The sequence below is a fragment of the Dendrobates tinctorius genome, unplaced genomic scaffold, assembly GCF_039654945.1.
Source record: "Dendrobates tinctorius isolate UK_male_01 unplaced genomic scaffold, ASM3965494v1 ptg000104l, whole genome shotgun sequence".
Classification (NCBI taxonomy): Eukaryota; Metazoa; Chordata; class Amphibia; order Anura; family Dendrobatidae; genus Dendrobates; species Dendrobates tinctorius.
The window spans coordinates 8,803,164-8,822,644 of record NW_027361772.1 but is presented as its reverse complement, the minus strand read 5'-3'; the positions used below and the strand labels follow the sequence as shown (position 1 = coordinate 8,822,644).

At 43.8% G+C, this 19,481-nt stretch overlaps 1 protein-coding gene and 1 long non-coding RNA gene across 3 annotated transcripts in view; one reads left to right on the top strand and one right to left on the bottom strand.

The window, feature by feature from the left end:
* Positions 1 to 4,973: 4,973 nt before the first annotated feature.
* LOC141100321 (adhesion G protein-coupled receptor E3-like) overlaps positions 4,974 to 19,481 on the bottom strand; it is a 119,201-nt gene continuing 104,693 nt past the window's right edge. For both annotated transcript variants that reach the window (XM_073588712.1, XM_073588713.1), the window contains one exon: positions 4,974 to 6,306. In XM_073588712.1, coding sequence (XP_073444813.1) covers positions 6,247 to 6,306 — 60 coding nt within the window. In that variant the 3' untranslated portion in view covers positions 4,974 to 6,246. The remainder of the gene's footprint in view (positions 6,307 to 19,481) is intronic.
* Positions 5,863 to 10,057, top strand: LOC141100323 (uncharacterized). The gene is made up of 2 exons (XR_012234674.1): positions 5,863 to 5,965; positions 8,961 to 10,057. It is a non-coding gene; the product is annotated as an uncharacterized lncRNA (long non-coding RNA).

Sequence of the window (19,481 nt, the reverse complement as noted above, 5' to 3'; positions counted from 1 at the left end):
GAGAGCATCCGCTTCTCACCTCAGCACCCCTGGTATGACCAGTATTAGATCAGACAGGGTGGACAGCAGTGTCAGCAGCCTCTTCTCACCTCAGCGCCCCTTGAATCACCAGTATTAGATGAGATAGGGTGGACAGCAGTGTGAGCAGCCTCTTCTCACCTCAGCACCTCTGCTATCTCCAGTGTTAGATCAGATAGACAGCAGTGTGAGCAGCCTCTTATGTCAGCACATTTGCTATCTCCAGTATTAGATCAGATAATCACAGTGGATAGCAGTGTGAGCTGCCTCATTATATCAGAATATTTACTGGGAGCACATATTCCTACACATGAAGGAAGGGGCAGTGCTTCTACACATGCTCAATGGCTTCTGTCCGATTAACAGTCATTTGATGTGGTCACAGGATGCAGAGTGTTTCCTTGGCAACCTGAGGCCAAATAATGACCTCAGTCTGGCAGCTATGAATCTAGGCCCTGCCATAAGCGGTGTTTACAGGCTCTATGGCAAGGTAAAACTGACAGTTTTAATGCACTGCAGTACATGAATATTGCAGTGTATTAAACCAGTGATCAAAAAGTAATATTTTAAAGTCCTATTGTGGGACTAGGTAAAAAAAACAACTCAGTAAAGTGAGTAAAAATGCAAAAAAAAAAACAATTGTGTAGTTTATCTGTGCATTCATAACAAGCTGAGCAATAAAATGGCCATGTTTAACAAGTACAGGGAACACTGCACAAAATAATCACACTAAAAAGCTGCGTTTTCATCATACAGCAGCACTAAAAATGGCGTAAAAACTGATAATCTCACTAAAATATTATAATTAAAAACGTCAACTTATTCCGCAAAAACAAAGCCTCACACACCGTATAATCCAAAACATAAAAGATTCAAACCCTTGTAGCAAATATATTGACAGTCCGTATCTGATGTGTGAGGTTCTTTAGCATCTTGACGTGCTTTTCGCCACTGGAGCTGCCAGGGGGTCATGTACATAGTCCAGTGGTTCTTCGTGGGCGTGAGTCACCTCTGTGCAATACTTTCGAGCCCTAAAACCCAGCACACCCCATCCCCAATGGTGAGGTTTCCATACAAGCCATTTCTAGAACATTTTTCTGATTTCTCTGCGTCAGAGCAGGGTTTTCGTTTAAAGGGTCATTCCCCAAAAGTAGTTATCCCTGCTATGAATGGGTCACCGAGGAGGAAAACTAAACAAGCTAAGTCACAGAAAACCAGAGAGGTTGGTAACTATGCAGATTGCAGACCCCTGATCCCAACCACACAACTAGCAGCAGCCGTGGAGCGTTCCTACGATGAATCTAGACTCCTCGTCACAGCCGGAGGACTAAATAAGCCTAAAGCAAGAAAGGGGAAATCTAAACTGCCCCAGAGCAGACCCCAAAGGAATAGACAGCCCCCACACGTATTGACGGTGAAACAAGATGAAAACACAAACACAGGCAGGAAAATAGGCTGAGCAAACGATGGGGCCCAAACTAACGCAAGGACAGGAAAGGAAAGACACTGTCTGCAATCTGCCCAAAAAACCCTACAAAAATAATGTCCAACACTTCTGATAACAAAATTAACCCTGAAGTCACTAGACTTCTCCCACTATATCAGCAGTCTGAAATATTCTGAGGCAGAGCAAAAAAGAGGCCAATCTAATAAGGGACAAAAAGCAAATTGGCAAATACAGATCAATAAGAGTGGAAATTCAGCACAGCCCCAGTCGGGGCTGGCTGACCACACAAAAAACTGAATAGACCAACAAAATCAAGTGTGAACATTAGCAGAAACACTTAGCTTGAGATGACTGGAACAGAGCTGATAACCAAGACTTGAAAAGCCAGAAGGAATCACCAGCACCAGAATAGGGCGTCGGCTGTCTTAAATCCAGTCTGAGATTCCAGAGATCCAATCGTTATCCTCATCATCAGGTGGCAGATCTCTACTAATTAAATCAACCTCACTACCTCCTGTTACCACCAGAGAGAGCCTGGAAGGAGAACTCACAACTGGTAGACCAGAAAATGAGTTCACAACATATCCCCATCTATACGATAGTGGATAACTTTCTGATCGCTGGGGGTCCGAATAGATACCGAGAAAAGGGCTCTTCAGCAGCGTCATTAATAGAGTGCAGGTCCATATGCCTACTCATTGCCTACGGGACTCCCGAGTACAGCACTCTGCTATTTCCATCAGTCCCATAGACAATGAATGGAGCGCCAGCCGCACATTCGCACCTCTGCTCCTTTTAGAGTGAGGCTGCAGCCCTGGGATCCAACTGCTATGGACACGGGTTATCTTGTTTTTAGGGAGGGTCTAACCCATAATAAAGGTATGAATTCACCTATATACCTTACACACCTGTGTAGTCGGTTTGATGGCGATTAGAATGAGCTGACAGATTGCCTTTCAAATAATGTGGGATTTACCCTATTCATTTAGGTCATGGCTGCAGCACATCAGGGCATGCTGGGACTTGTAGTTTTACAAAACTAGAGAGCCACAGGTCAGGGACCACTGGAATACCCTAAAGGTATAAGACGGCTTAGGAGCAGAATTTTGAGTACATGTGAGAATATTGTATGTTGGGCAATTTAACCATTCGCTGACCTTCTGTAAGTGTCGGCTGCTCTGCACTCAGTGCTGCGGGAGGGGAAAAGTGACAACCGGACTCTCAGTAGACAAAACAGAGATGATTTATTACAGATTCTGTCTTTCCAGATTTGTTTATTCCTCTGTACAATGTTAGCAATGGTTTTCTAGTTGGGAAGTATAAATGAAGAGGTCGAGTACGGATAACGTATTCTATGTTATATAGCGCCCTATAGTGGCCATTTTAGGGTTCTGCATACAGAAAAGCAAGGATACATTTATCATTAAAAGGGTGATAAAAATGTCCTATATATTCAAATAACCAAATAGAAATCTAAAACTAATTCCAAATATCGCGGTCCGACTACAGACTACAGATTGATCGGAACTGGACAGCCTCATATATGTGCATCCCGCTCCATACTCCGTGACATACGGCCATCTGAATTTGGCCTTAGTTGTCTGTATTTAACACTGCTTGCTGGTATTTCAGTATCTAAAGTTAGAGGGGCTGTCCACTACTCGGACAACTCCTTAATTCCTACCCCCCAGTAAAATAATAACACTCTTTTCTGGTGCTGGCGCCATTTCAAGGTGTCGGCACTTGCTCTCCCATGGATTGTGTTGCATTATGCAATTCAATAAATGCCCCAGTGTTACCACTGTGTGTCAGTGTTATGAAGCCCCATACGCTGACGCACCTACTCGTCCTTTTGCGTAATGGATAGAGATGCAAAATATACACTACGGTGGCTCAGTGGTTAGCAGTGCAGCGCTGGGGTCCTGGGTTCAAATCCCACCAAGGACAACATCTGCAAGGAGTTTGTATGTTCTCCCCGTGTTTGCGTGGGTTTCCTCCCACATTCCAAAGACATACTGATAGGGAATGTAGATTGTGAGCCCCATCGGGGACAGCGATGATGTCTGTAAAGCGCCTTGGAATTAATGGCGCTATATAAATGAGTAAAATAAATAGCTATGAACTAGATACATGGAAATAAATTAGGAGGTAGGAGAGGACGCCATCAAGGACTGGCATGTAAAGGTTTTGGTGCCTGTATAGTTTCCCCCCCCCCCCCCGGCCATTTATAATATTGTGGCACCCCTGGTCAAAATTACTGTTATTGTGAATTGAGGACCACAATATAAGGCTATAAGAAGAAAGCAAAGTGTTTACACGCCGCCCTTTCCTCAGTTCAAAATGTAATTAGGAAATGGCAGAAAACAGGAACAGTGGAGGTCAAGATAAGGTCTGGAAGTGAGAGTTAGGCCGGTTTCACATTAGCGCTTTTTAAGCGCACGCACGGCCGGGGGTAGCTCCGCCCCCGAGCCGGCTCTCTGCCCGGCGTGCCCGCCCCTTGCTTGTATCGCCGCCTACTAGCGGACAGCGGCGCCTGCGATCGGCGCACCCTATCTTTAGCATAGGGTGCGCAGATCGTGCGCAGGCCGTGCGCTAGTTGCGCTTTGACCTGCGCTGCGCACTTTTGACGGTGCGCCGTGCGCGCCAAAATCGAACTAGCTGTCCGCTAGTAGGCGGCGATACAAGCAAGGGGCGGGCACGCCGGGCAGAGAGCCGGCTCGGGGGCGGAGCTACCCCCGGCCGTGCGTGCGCTTAAAAAGCGCTAATGTGAAACCGGCCTTACTCCTAGGATTGGTAGAGAAATCAGAATCCCTGCTTGAGTGTGAAAGATCTAGCATACTCTGGAATTGTGGTACATTGTTCTACTGTTCAGAGACACCTGCACAAATATGTCCTCCATGTAAGAGTCATTAGAATAAAACTTCTCCTGCGTCCTCACCATAAAATTTAGTGTCAGAAGTGTGCAAAAGAACATCTAACCAAGCCTGATGCATTTTGGAAACAAATCCTGTGGACCGATGATGTTAAAATAGAACTCTTTGGCCACAATGACAATACAGTTCTAGAGATATGAGGCCTTTTTATTTGGTGCTAATTCTTATGGTCTTTATTACGGGGCGTGGCTGACTACATTCTTTGGGGGGGGTGTCTTTAGACTTCTGTGCATTATTTCCCTGGGAGCCACACCCCCTTAGTAAAGACCATAAATTTTAGCACTAAATAAAAATTTCCATATCTGTGGAACCGTATGGAGGATTTAAAAATATCTCAAAAATGGAATACTCAGGGGAACAAAATGAGAGCAAAAACTGACCACTTTTGATGTGGTATCAGGTCCCCTTTAAGTAGACATCTCAGCTTGCTCCTGATGAACCTAATTATACAGTTCAGGACACAGATAGTCTAGATGGAGTGGAAGCCCACCATCTGTAATGACCAGGCTGAACGTTCCCTGCTATCCACGCCCACACGGTGTCTGCAGCCAAAGGAATTATGACACACACTGGTCTCAGGGATAACAGTTGCTTTTACTTCAGCAGGAACGGGAATTATAACTTGGAACAAATAAGGAACAGTCTCTCATGGGTCGTCCACAGCAATTACAGTTCACACTTAGATGCTGAGATGTGATTGGGGTCTGGAGCTTTAAGAGCACTGGACAATGTCTTTTAGTATTTTACAGAGGGAGGTAGACGCAGCAATTAGAGGTTACAGACCTGTAGTCGGGGTTATCTCCACAGAGTGTCACGGCACGTGCACAAGTACTTATAGGTGAATGTAGAAACTGTGGTGAATCCTGTCAGCAATTCTTTAGATGTGGTGAATCCTGTCAGCAATACTTTAAATGTGGTGAATCCTGTCAGCAATAGAATGATGTCTGTACAGGTTAGAGGGAAATCAGGCTTTTACGCCTGCAGGAGATCTTGAGGTAAAAACCTCCTCCACGTATGCTCTGCTCTCCCTGAAGGAATCCCTCAGACTAAAGAATATTCTAGACTTGCCTGGAAAACAGCTCCTCCTATTGACCATGTGACTAGGAGCTGGCCAATAGGAGACCGAAATCACATCTCACATCCTTACAAATCAAAAATTCAGTCATTGTACACTTTCACCATTAGATGGCGACAGAACACAGCAAACGAGAAATGCATTGCATCTAATATGAAGGTGACTAGAAATGGAGAATTACAGCTCACAAATAATGTAGAGAGCCAGTTAGAGAGTGAGCAGTAGTGTACAGCACCTACTCACAATTCAGTATTACAGACACACACCCTGGACTGGGTCACTACACATCCTCTTCCCAATCTTGCCTCCAGACCTTATTTCAGTTCTTAAAGTAAATCAATTCTCATTCTCCATTCAGATGCAGAGTACCAGTGGATCCTCCGGTGACCCAGGCTGTGCCACCATAAAGTGTACCAAACGTAGCAGAAGATGACTCCATTTGAGGGTGACTTTGAAGCCAATCACTTGTCATTAGGTTCTATATTTCATGGGGTGAGTCACAAATAACTTATCATACCTTATGATAGGTCCTTTATGTACAGTGGTACTAATGAAGATTACAGTACAAGCTTAAGCTGGTAATGATGGTAAGTGGGCACTCAAAATCATGTCCTCTGGTTCCCAAATCCATTACTGCTTGGCTACCCTCATCATCATATTGCCAGCAGGGAGGAGGTGCCCTGAAGTCTCCATATTGTTTATATGGACTCTGTGCACTTGATGGTATAATACATTTTGGTATAGGGAAGGGAACATGAAGAATCCATTAATTCTCAGCATTTCTTCTCCATGTTGCGCACGTCGTCTTCTTTTGATGCCGCAAAGACTTGACTCTGTGAAAGGATCACAATGCATTACTTGGTGATCTGAGTTACTAGAAGGAGATTTATAATAATGTAAAATGTCCTATAGCCTGGGGGGGGGGCATCTCTCCAAAATATTACTAGATTATACAGGACAGCTGACTCTACTGATAGGTATTATTAGTTGTCAGCTTCTGACATCTCTTTTAATAAATTATTTAATTCCACATGAAATAATAATATTTTAACATCTTTTCTTAGAAATCCGCCTTGAGTGATTTCAGAGGTGTGTCACGTATTAGGCTGTATGCTGTTGTTTCCATACAATGAATATTTTATTACCAGGAGATTATCATCCCTTGGACTACAGCTAATGTGAGACCTGGTCCGACCATGCCCCTTCCTCTAAGCTCTGCTACGTCTATTGTATCACAACTGCTCCAACCAGTAAACTAAGTGACACATCGCTAGAATCAGGGTCTCTGTCTGTACATTATGTTGTGCTCAGTTGAGGTAGCAAAAACCTGGTGACAGATCCCCTTTAACTCCTTTCTGACAATGGGCATAAATTTACGCCAACGTCGGACTCCCTCCCTTTTGCAGTGAGCCCACATCTTTCTTGGCACAAGTCAGCTGTTTTGAACAGCTGACATGTGCCCAGAACAGACTCGGGTGGAATCGCGATACATACGCAGCTATTAACCTGTTAATGCCGCTGTCAAACTCTGACAGTGGCATTTAACATGCACTTCCAGCTATCGGGCTGGAAATCCCATCGGTGCCCCCCGTCACGTGATCGTGGGTCTCCAATAAGTTGGCATGACAACCAGAGGTCTCCTGAAGACCCCTATGGTTGTCACTGCCAGTGATTGGCACTCATAGCAAGTCAGCAATTCTGCTACATACAGGTGATCTGATCATCGTCTGTATGCAGCAGACCCGATCGGGTTATGGCAGCTTCTAGTCTCCCATGAAAGCTATTGAAGCATGGCAAAAGTAAAAAAAAAAAAAAAAAAATGTTTTTAAAAATATATAAGAAATAAAAAATATATAAAAGTTCAAATCACCCCTCTTTCGCCCCATTCAAAATAAAACAATAAAAAAATCCAACCTACATATATTTGGTATCGCCGAGTTCAGAATTGCCCAATCTATCAATAAAAAAAAAAGGATTAACCTGATCCTTACCTAATGGCGCACCGAGAAAGAAAGTCAAACCTCCAGAATTACTTTTTTTGGTCACTTAAAATGCAATAACGGGCGATCAAAAGATCAAAATGGTATCATTAAAAACGTCAGCTCGACATGCAAAAAATAAGCCCTCACCTAACCCCATATCACGAAAAGTGGAGACGCTAGGGGTCTCGGAAAATGGCGTCTTTTTTTTAAGAACGTTTGGATTTTTTTTTTTCACCACTTAAATAAAAAAGAACCTAGACATGTTTGGTGTCTATGAACTCCTAATGACCTGGAGAATCATAATGGCAGGTCAGATTTAGTATTTAGTGAACATGGTGAAAAAAAAAACAAGTGTGGGATTGCACTTTTTTTTTTGCTATTTCACAGCACTTGAATTTTTTTCCCCGTTTTCGAGTACACAACGTGGTAAAACCAATGGTGTCGTTCAAAAGTACAACTCGTCCCACAGAAAAACAAGCCCTCACACGGCCATTTTGACCAAAAAAAAAAAAAAAAAAAAGTTATGGCTCTGAGAAGAAGGGGAGCAAAAAAGGAAAATGAAAACAAAAATACCTCTGGTCGTTAAGGGGTTAATGCATACCGTTAAGGCTGTGTGCCCACGTAAGCGGTTTTTCAGCGTTTTTTAAGCGTTTTTACCGGCAAAAACGCTTAAAAATCGCTTAAAAGAAGCATCCCATTCATTTTAATGCATTCTGCACTTTTTGTGCATATTTATGCGTTTTTTTCCGCAGAAGAAAACGTGCGTTTTCTGGAAAGGAGTCCGGTTTTCATGCAGAAATTTTCTGCATACGTGGGCACATAGCCTTAAAGAGTAATCACAGAAATACTCACCCTCCCTGGGTGCTGCGCTGCCTCTGCAGCCAATCACCTGGCTCAGCAGTTTGTGCCATCTATCTCGGAATGGCCACAGAGCTCAGTGATTGGCTGCAACAGTCATGTGCTCAAAGACCGACACAGCGGTGGAGAGGCAGTGCATCTTTTGAAGAGGGTGAATTTTTTTTTTCCAGCACCTTCCTGTACAAAAACATTATGGGATGTTGCAGGTTCAGGAGCTGTGCCAGCATCAACTGCAGCAAGAGGAGGAAGTAATATACAGCAGGGCTCCAACAAAACTGCAAAAAGCAAAATGGAACCAATGGAAACTACAGCAAATCTAACAAAAAAATAAATCCTCAAATACAGTGGCATGTAAAAGTTTGGGCACCCCTGGTCAAAATCACTACTATTGTAAATAGTTAAGCAAGTTAAATATGAAATGATCTCTAAAAGGGATAACGTTAAAGATGATACATTTCCTTTGTATTTTTGCTCCCCCCCCAAAAAAAAAAATGTCATATCTTACATTTTAAAAATTACAAAAAGGAAAATGGGCTGATGCAAAAGTTTCAGCACCCTTGGAGATTTGTGTGCTCAGATAACTTTGACCAAGGTTTTAAACCTTAATTAGCCTGTTATGGTTATGGCTTGTTCCCTATTATTATTAGGAAAGGACAGGTGATGCAAGTTTCCCAGCTTTATAAAAACACAGCCTCCTCTAGCCTTGTGCCAAAAACAGCAGCTACCTAGCACTCCAAATATGAAAATGGTGGAAGCCCACAAAGCAGGAGAATGCTATAAGAAGATAGCAAAGGGTTTTCAAGTTGCCCTTTCTTCAGTCCAAAATGTAATTAAGAAATGGCAGTTAACATTAACAGTGGAGGTCAAGATAAGGCTGGAAGACCAAGCAAAATTTCAGTGAGGGATGCTCCTAGGAATGCTAGAGAGGCAAATCAGGACCCCTGCTTGACTGCAAAAGACCTTCACAAAGATTTAGTAGACTCTGAAGTTGTGGTACTGTAAGAAGATGAGCCAAGGCAGAGTCAACGGTTTCCGGTGCACTTTGAGGCCGAAACTATTGGGACTGTCACCACTGTTGCCGAGGGGAGGAACTTTGCACTGGACAACAGGGGGCGTGGGGGAGATAAAAGGTACTAAGCGCGGGAGCGGAGGAGACTGGGCGGGAAAGCGACAGGAGAACAAGTAGAAGGATGACTCCCTCCCCATTGCTCCGACTACTGACTCCATGCTATCTCTCCCCCAGCGTTCTAACTTTAAACTGGACTGTTTCACTAACGAGCTTTCTTCAGACCCTTCTTTGCTGGACAGTTCCTTCCCACCCGCAGTTACAGATAAGCTGACTTACTCCGTTCTTAGAGACTGCTCTAGAGGATCGCACACTGCTGCGGTCTGCAAGCGTGCCCATGGTTCGTGTTTGGCGCCATTCCCGAGGAATCTACATAAAGGACTGTTTCTATGTTCCAGCGCACCCAAGCCAAACAGGACTGGATACATCGGCTCCTGACGGTGCTTTTCTTTCCTCCGTAACAGAGCCAGAGACATTGTCCACGATCTGCGACACTGTCAGGAGATATTCCAGCCTTTCCCCAACAGGAACTGCAAGCGATAAGTTACCTTTTTTTGTATACCTTTTTCTAAAGCATTGTGTTTGTGTGCAATTCCCGTTGTTGCCGTTACTGATCTTGCCTCCCTGCGTGGAATATTTCTTGTATAATAATCTGTTCAGTAAATTCTGTTAACCCCTTCTCTGCCTCAGGCTCTTCACTGCATCCAACGAATCTCTTCTTTTTACAGTACATTGTTCAGTTCTACTGTTTAGAATTACCTTCATAAATATGGCCTTCGTGGAAGAGCCATCAGGAAAAAACCTCTCCTGCATCCTCATCATAAAATACAGTGATAGAAGTATGCAAAAGAACATCTAAGTAAGCCTGATACATTTTAGAAACAAGGGCTGTGGACCGATGAGGTTAAAATAGAACTCTTTGGCCACAATGATCAAAGGTACAGTATGTGTGGAGAAAAATGGGCACAGAATTTCAGGAAAAGAACAACTTGCCAACAGAGATGAGTGAATTTGATCGAGTCCCTGCTTATTCGGCAAGCTATAACGCTTACTGAATAAGCTACAGCGAGAACCTGGATATATGGAGCACGCCGGCTGATCAGCTGTTCAGCTCTGCAGCTGCATGTGTCGTCGCTGTGTCACAGTCACAACACATGCATGGAGAGTCCAGCACAATACGGAGAGACTCGAGAGGAACGGAGCGCTATTTGCCTCCTTGAGAGCAGATTTTCCTAGAACAGTTTGCAGACTCCATATACAGAGCCCCTAATTGCTAGAAGAGCAGAATCCCCCCTCAAGTGACCCCATTTTGGAAATTATACTCCTTTGGGAATTTATCTACAGGTTGTAGTTACCAGTATGATGTAGAGACCAGTACATTATGCCCAGCTCGTGCTTCTGGAGACATGCACCTATAAGATAGGCGAGCTCTCATCGCTTCAGAAATGCCAAACATGTGGACGATATATGTGGTTTAGGTACACTGTGGGGCTCTGAAGGGAGGTGAGCATTTAGATTTGAGAGCTCAGAATTTGCTGAATTTCTTTTGGAGTGTAAGGAGCCATTTGGCTTTTCCAGAGCCTTTGTACTACCAGTAATGTGGAAGCCCCCTATATTTCCATTAACAGATGACAGACCTGAGTGGGTGCTTGCTTTTTTGTGGATTGAGTAGAAGCTTCTATTGGGAATATTTTACAAAACGTTTGGGATCATATTTAATAATAATACACGCACGTCTGTTCCCTATCTAATCTCACAACCTCTCCCTTCCCCCTATCTGACCACCATCTACTCACCTTCTCATCCTTGTCCTTCTCACCTGCCCCCCCATGTCCCGCTAGTAGCACATCCTCGCAGAAACCTAGACATCCACAAACTCTCAGACTCTCTTCTACCTCTGTCCTCCATATCTTTACTCCATAACACGGACAGTGGCACTGCTTTCTACAACGCCACCCTCACATCAGCCATAGACTCAGTCGCTCCTCTCATGCATGGCAAAGAGCGACAAACCAATAGCCAACCGTGGCACAACAAACTCACCAAAAAACTTCGACAAGCATCCAGGGTCGCGGAGCGGCGTTAGAAGAAAACACGCCTGCCAGATGACTTCTCTGCTTTCAAACAAGCTACACTTGCCTTTAAATCAGCCCTCACCTCTGCTAAACAGACCTATTTCACAAACCCTGTATCTTCATTATCCCACAACCCAAAACAACTGTTCAGCACATTCAACTCTCTCCTCCACCCACCACTGCCACCTCCAACTCCCCTCATCTCTGCTGAGGACTTTGCCACCTACTTCAAAAAACAAGATTGACCAAACAAGGCAAACCTTTACAGTTCCACCACCCCAACCACTCCACATACCAGACCTCTGCCCTTCCCTAATAATCTCCCTCTCCAACATCACTGAAGGAGAGCTTACTCATCTCCTTTCCAAATCATGCCTCACCACCAGTGCACTTGACCCCATCCCTTCCCACCTGCTCCCCAACCTCACTAACATGATCATCCCAGCCCTAACCCATCTTTTCACCCTATCCCTAACTTCTGGTACCTTCCCCTCTGGCTTCAAACATGCCACCATAACACCCATCCTCAAAAAATCAAACCTTGGCCCAACTGCTATGCCCAGCTATCGCCCCATATCACTGCTCCGGTTTGCTTTCAAACTCCTTGAACAGCATGTCCATGCTCAACTTTCCTCCCACCTCTCATCTAACTCCCTCCTTGACATCCTGCAATCTGGCTTCCACCCCCACCACTCCACTGAAACTGCCCTGACCAAAATTACTAATGACTTACAGCCAAAGCTAACAGACAGTTCTCCATCCTCCTCCTTCTTGACCTGTCCTCTGCCTTTGACACAGTTGACCACTGCCTACTGCTACAGATTTTTTCTTCCCTTGGCATCAAAGACCTTGCCCTGTCCTGGATTTCCTCATACCTTTCTGACCGCACATTCAGCGTTTCCCACTCCCACACTACCTCCTCATCCCGCCCCCTCTCTGTTGGAGTCCCCCAAGGCTCTGTCCTGGGGCCCCTACTTTTTTCCATCTATACTCTTGGCCTAGGACAACGCATAAAGTCCCATGGCTTCCAGTACCACCTGTATGCAAATGACACTCAGATCTACCTCTCTGACCCAGATGTCACCTCTCTGCTGTCCAGAATCCCGGAGTGTCTATCAGCCATATCCTCCTTTTTCACCTCTCGCTTCCTAAAACTCAACGTAGACAAAATTGAACTCATTATCTTTCCTCCATTTCGCGTATCTTCCTTACTCGATCTATCTATTATGGTAAACGGCATCATGCTCTCTCCCGCACCTGAAATCCGCTGCCTCGGAGTAACTCTCGACTCTGCCCTGTCCTTCAAACCACACGTCCAGACTCTTGCCACCTCCTGTCGCCTCCAACTCAAAAATATTTCCAGAATCCGTCCCTTCCTCAGTCCTCAATCTACTAAAACTCTTGTACATGCCCTCATCATCTTCCGTCTTGACTACTGCAACACTCTCCTCTGTGGCCTCCCTGCTAACTCTCTTGCACCACTCCAGTCTGTCCTCAATTCTGCTGCTCGACTAATCCACCTCTCTCCTACCCGGTCTCCCCCCTCTGCAAATCCCTCCATTGGCTCCCAATTACCCAATGAATCCAGTTCAAACTACTAACACTGACCTACAAAGCCATCCACAACCTTTCCCCTCCCTATATCTCTGAACTAATCTCCAAATATCTTCCCTCATGTAATCTTCGATCCTCCCAAGACATCCTACTCTCCTCCACACTTATTTGTTCCTCACACAACCGCCTCCAAGATTTCTCCCCAATATCCCCTATCCTCTGGAATGCCATGCCTCAACACGTCCGATTATCCACCACCCTCGGATCCTTCAACTGGAACCTGAAAAACCATCTTTTCAGGAAAGCTTACAGCCTGCAATGATCATTCTGATGCCTCATCACCACCAGAGCTGCTGCACCCCCGACCTTCTGTCTCTTCCCCACTATCCCGTAGAATGTAAGTCCACAAGGACAGGGTCCTGTCCCCTCTGTACCAGTCTGTCATCGTAAATTTGTTTACTGTTAACGATATCTATAACTTTGTATGTAACCCCCCTTCTCATGTACTGGAATTAATGGCGCTATATAAATTAATAATAATAATAATATTTATCTGGCGCTCTACGCTGAGCACATACCTTGGGAATTCCATCTAAATCCCTGTGTGACATGATTCAGATTAAACCCCCCAAGGGATCCATTCACTATAATGAGGCAGCAGTGTTACTCTGGACTCCGTCTGGCATCTCTTCCGTGTTGTCCTTCTTTTCAGAAGTGCACAAGACTGTGGTCGACGGAACTTTTATGCAATACCAAAAAGACGGCACTGCTGAATTATTGGTCCAGTGGCATCCACAGTGGCTCCATCTTCCTTGTTTTAGGGAATCTTCCACCGGGGCTTAAGATTGAATCATGTATTTCAGAGATTTACACAGAAACCCCGGTGTAAGTGCTCAGCGCAGAGCGCAGGATAAATATGAGCTGAGCCTTACTGTGATCTTTGGGAGGCAAAATGAAAAAATCAACAGCAGGTTAAGAATTGGTTTTATTTATTTTTACGCCGTTCCTTTTGCGGAAGAAGTGATCCGGCTACTTTATTCTTCGGGTCGGTGCGATTACAGCGATACCAGATTTATATCGGTCTGTTACGTTTGGCTGCTTTCAAACACTAAAAAACACTTTTTATTGCAAAAACTACATCACCATATTTTGAGAGTTATAATTTTTCCATATTGTGGCCGACTAGTCATGTGATGGCTTGTTTTTTTGCCTGATGAGTTGATGTATTATTGGTACCATTTTCAGATACATGACATGTTTTGTTTGCTTTTAATTCTGATTTTTAGGAGGCAGAATGAACAAAAGCCGGCAAGTTAGGATTTTTTTTTTGTTGTACCGCGTGTGGTAAAATTGATAAGGCAGTTTCATTCTTTGGGTCAGTACGATTACAGCGATACCACAGTTATATCTTTTTTATGTTTTGGCGCTTTTACCCAATAAAAACTATTTTATAGAAAAAATAATTATTATTGCATTGCTTTATGCTGAGAGCAACAACTTTTTTATTTTTCTGCTGATGGAGCTGTACGGGGCTTGTTTTGTGCACGACAAGATGACGTTTTCAGCGGTGCCATGTATATTTATATTTGTCTTTTTGATTGCGTTATATTCCACTTTTTGTTCGGTGGTATGATGATAAAACATTGTTTTATGCCTTGTTTTTTATGGTGTTCATTAAAGGGGTTAACTAGTGGGACAGTGTCATAGGTCGGGTTGTTCCAGACATGGTGTTACCAAATATGTGTACTTTTATGGTTATTTTTTTTTCATGCAATTATTTATGGGTACAATATATTTACTGTATATTTTGTATTCCTTTTTTTATTTTTTTTATATTTTGACAATTATTTAAAAACTATTTTTTAACTTTTTTACTTTGTCCCACTATAGGACTATCATTTTTTGCAGGCTGATCACTTGTATAGCATGGGGATGCAGGAGCATCCCTATGCTATGCAAACTGTCAATGCTGCACTGACAGATAAAGTTGCTGATCATCCTCTAAGTATGATCTAACAACTTTGCTAGCTCTGGTGACCCAGTGACATCGAGTCATCATGGCAACGGTCGGGACCCCGCGATGACGTTGCGGGGTCTCTGATCCAAGGGCAGAGAGGTTAAAGTGCTGGGAGCAGTGCGGGACCGCTCCTGGCATTGTGTGCCAGGTGTCAGCTGTCAGAACCAACTGCCATGGTGACCCGATATTATATATTCCAGAAAAGCAGCAGTGGAATTACTATTTTGATAAGCATCTATATTTTATGAGGTAGCAAATCTCAAAAGCTGCAACAGATACCAATAATTCTGAGAGTGTTTTTTCATGCCATATTTTACTTCATCATGGTGGTAAAATTTGTTCAACATGTCTTGTGTTTGTTTATGAAAATAACGAAAATTATCGAAATATTGAAAAATTTGGCAAAAAATTGGAATTTTTGACAATTTTCAAGCTTTTAATTTTTTTTCCCCTTACACCAGATCGTTATGTCACACAAAATAGTTAATAAATATCATTTACCACGTCTACTTTACATGAGCATCATTTTGGATTTTTTTGTTTTACTTAGGCTAAAAATCTGATCAGCAATTTCTAATTTTTCAAACAAAATTTCCAAAACCTATTTTTTTAAGGGACCACAACACATTTAAAGCGACTTTGAGTGGCTTATCTGAATGAAAATACCCAAAAATGACACCATTCTAAAAACTGCACCCAACAAAGTGCTCAAAACCACATTCAAAAAGTTTTTAACCCTTTAGGTGCTTTACAGGAATTAAAGCAATGTGGAAGTAAAAAATTAACATTTTACTTTTTTTTAACAATTATGTTACTTTACCCTCCAATTTTTTATTTTCCCAAGAGTAACAGGACAAAATGGACCTCAAAATTTGTTGTGTTTATCCTTATACCCAATATGTGCTGGAAAACTACTGTTTGGCAGGGCTTGAAAGGGAAGGAGCACCGTTTGACTTTTTGAACGCAAAATTTTATGGGAGAGTGGATGCTATGTCGCATTTAGAGAGCCGCTAATGTGCTTAAACAGTAGAAACCGACCACAAGTAACCTCATTTTGGAAACTGGACCCCTCAAGAAATTTACTTAGATGTGTGGTGAGCACCTTAAGCCTCCAGGTGCTTATCAGAATTTTATAACATTGAGCCATGAAAATAAAAAAATCACATTTTCCCCAAAAAATGTTGTTTTTGCCCAATTTTTTAACAAGAGAAAATGGACAATACAACTTGTGCAATTTCTCCTGAGTACTTCAATACCCCATATGTGGTGGAATACTATTGTTTGGGCACACCACATGGCTTGGAAGGGAAAGAGCACCATTTGACTTTTTGAACGCAAAATTGTCTGGAATCAAGAGCGGACGCCATATCACGTTTGGAGAACCCCCGATGTGCCTAAACAGTGGCAACTCCCCCCAAGTAACCTCATTTTGGAAACTAGACCCCTCAAGGAATTTTTCTAGATGTGTGGTGAGCACTTTGAACCCCTAGGTACTTCACAGAATTTTATAATATTGAGCCATGAAAATAAAAAATCTAATTTTCCCACAAAAAATGTTTCAGCCCCATTTTTTTTTATTTTTAGAAAGGTAACAGGAGAAAATAGACCATACAATTTGTTGAGAAATTTCTCCTGAATATTCAGATACTCCATTTATTCGGTAAAACTACTGTTTGGGCACACGGCAGGGCTCAGAAGGGAAGGAGCACCATTTGAGAGTATGCTCCAAGAGGGGAATACAAAAGGACACAATTTACCATTGTGAAACCTGCCCTGAGACACCTGACCTTTGTATTAAGGATTGCTTATATCCATAAATTAATGGAGCATGCTCATTACAGCCTCAACCCCCTGATGATGCCAGTTCGCTGGCGAAACATGTCAGGGAGGTTTTAGGAGCAAATTTTAATAAGCACCAGCCAGTGATTGTATAGTGGGTTCTTATAGGGTTATAGGTAGCGGCCGCACCGTGCTCCACACCCATGAATACTGTTATGAAATAGCAGTAGCGTAGCTAGCAGGGGGGCAGAGGGGGCGGTTGCCCCAGGCCCCTTGCTCTCAGGGGGCCCACCCACACCCAGAGCTTCTGCCATTGTTAACCCTGTCAGCGTGTGCAGCTCACCAATGTAGTTAAGCTTCTCTGTATAGTGCAGGGACACTATACCTTTAAGCTTCCTCCAGCAAACTGCAGACACACCCACACTGCTCCCTGTGTGTCTGCAGGAGAGACATCACCACGCAGCCTTCAGAGCAAGACACCATGCTGTGAGTAAGAACTCGGGCTGCTGCGTGGATCAGGGGCCCTGAGGTGTCTGTGCAGTGATGAGGGGCAGGATGCTGCTCTCCTCCTTACAAGTCCTGGATGGTTTATTGTTTGTGGTCTTGTATCTGAGGCACAGTAGAATTGTGGCGGCTACTTGAATTTTTAAACAGCTCAGAAGGCGTCTCTGTCAATGCAAATCAGCTGCCATAAATCTTCTTGTACCTCAGAGCCACTGACAGGAGTGGTCAGTATCATGCACTGCCCTAATAGACGTCACCTCGGCTGCAGGACAGCACAGATAAGAATGTGTTTTTCCCTCTTCATATACATATATATATATATATATATAATTTATACACAGGTAAATGTAAAAATCTATAGTAGCAAAAAAATGAAGGCAGAGCACCATTAACAAAATTGAAAAAATTTGTTTTAATAACCCATTGGGGCTCAGCAATGTTTCGGTTCTACTGAGAACCTTTTTCCAGGAGAACCAAAACTCATTTTTTTTCATTTTGTATAAATGATGTGCCGCCTTTATTTTTTTGCTGCTATAGTGAAGATCGGTAAATGCCTGGAATGTTTCTCAGCCGTATATTTCAAATCTCTCTCTACATACACTCACTGGCCACTTTATTAGGTACACCATGCTAGTAACGGGTTGGACCCCCTTTTGCCTTCAGAACTGCCTCAATTCTTCGTGGCAGAGATTCAACAAGGTGCTGGAAGCATTCCTCAGAGATTTTGGACCATATTGACATGATGGCATCACACAGTTGGCGCAGATTTGTCGGCTGCACATCCCTGATGCGAATCTCCCGTTCCACCACATCCCAAAGATGCTCTATTGGATTGAGATCTGGTGACTGAGGAGGCCATTTGAGTACAGTGAACTCATTGTCATGTTCAAGAAACCAATCTGAGATGAATCGAGCTTTATGACATGGCGCATTATCCTGCTGAAAGTAGCCATCAGATGCCTGTTCTTAGCTGAGAGGAGTGGTACCCAGTGTGGTCTTCTGCTGCTGTAGCCCATCTGCCTCAAAGTTCGACGCACTGTGCGTTCAGAGATGCTCTTCTGCCTACCTTGGTTGTAACGGGTGGCAATTTAAGTCACTGTTGCCTTTCTATCAGCTCGAACCAGTATGCCCATTCTCCTCTGACCTCTGGCATCAACAAGGCATTTCCGGCCACAGAACTGCCGCTCACTGGATTTTTTTTCTTTTTCGGACCATTCTCTGTAAACCCTAGAGATGGTTGTGCGTGAAAATCCCAGTAGATCAGCAGTTTCTGAAATACTCAGACCAGCCCTTCTGGCACCAACAATCATGCCACGTTCAAAGGCACTCAAATCACCTTTCTTCCCCATACTGATGCTCGGTTTGAACTGCAGGAGATTGTCTTGACCATGTCTACATGCCTAAATGCACTGAGTTGCCGCCATGTGATTGGCTGATTAGAAATTAAGTCTTAACACACAGTTGGACAGGTGTACCTAATAAAGTGGCCAGTGAGTGTATACTGTATATATAAACACATATATATACACACATATACTGTATATACACACACACACCCTGTGACTTGGCCCTGTAGCTGGGGTGAGGGTCCTATCATCTCATATTGTAAATCCAGGGTGGCAAGCATCAAAACCCAATTACGGTATATAACTTTTTATTAAAAAAATAATCCCCACAAAGTTGAGGATGAATATATCTGATAAAGAGCTGCAAACATTGGGTCAGCGGGGCGATTTCGTCCTCCAGCTGCTGACGGTTCATCTCCGCTACGGGGTTGGAGCCTTCAGCCATGGCGCTGGGGAGATCCGCTTCCCCGCACTCCACAGGCCTCCTTCCCTCTTCTTCTAAGATGGCGTTCTTCTCCTTCCTCTCTCGGCCCCTTTCCCGCCACTGACTTCTGCCCCTCCTCCTTGGAGCGGCGTCTTCTTCCAGTGCCTCCATACCAAGCCAGTATACGAACCCCACGGGGGGTGGGCCATGTCGCTGTCACATAGTCATTCAGGCAGGGGAGGCCCAAGACTGTTCGCGGTCTTTTCCTAGGACCACCCATCTCGTCACGCCCTTCTTCTCCACGCCAACGGCCATTTTTAATGTTCATTTTACAGTCTATTAAATTGGGTCTTCTGCACATTCTCAAAAGTTTTAAGTCCAACATATCTCAGGCGCACAGAAC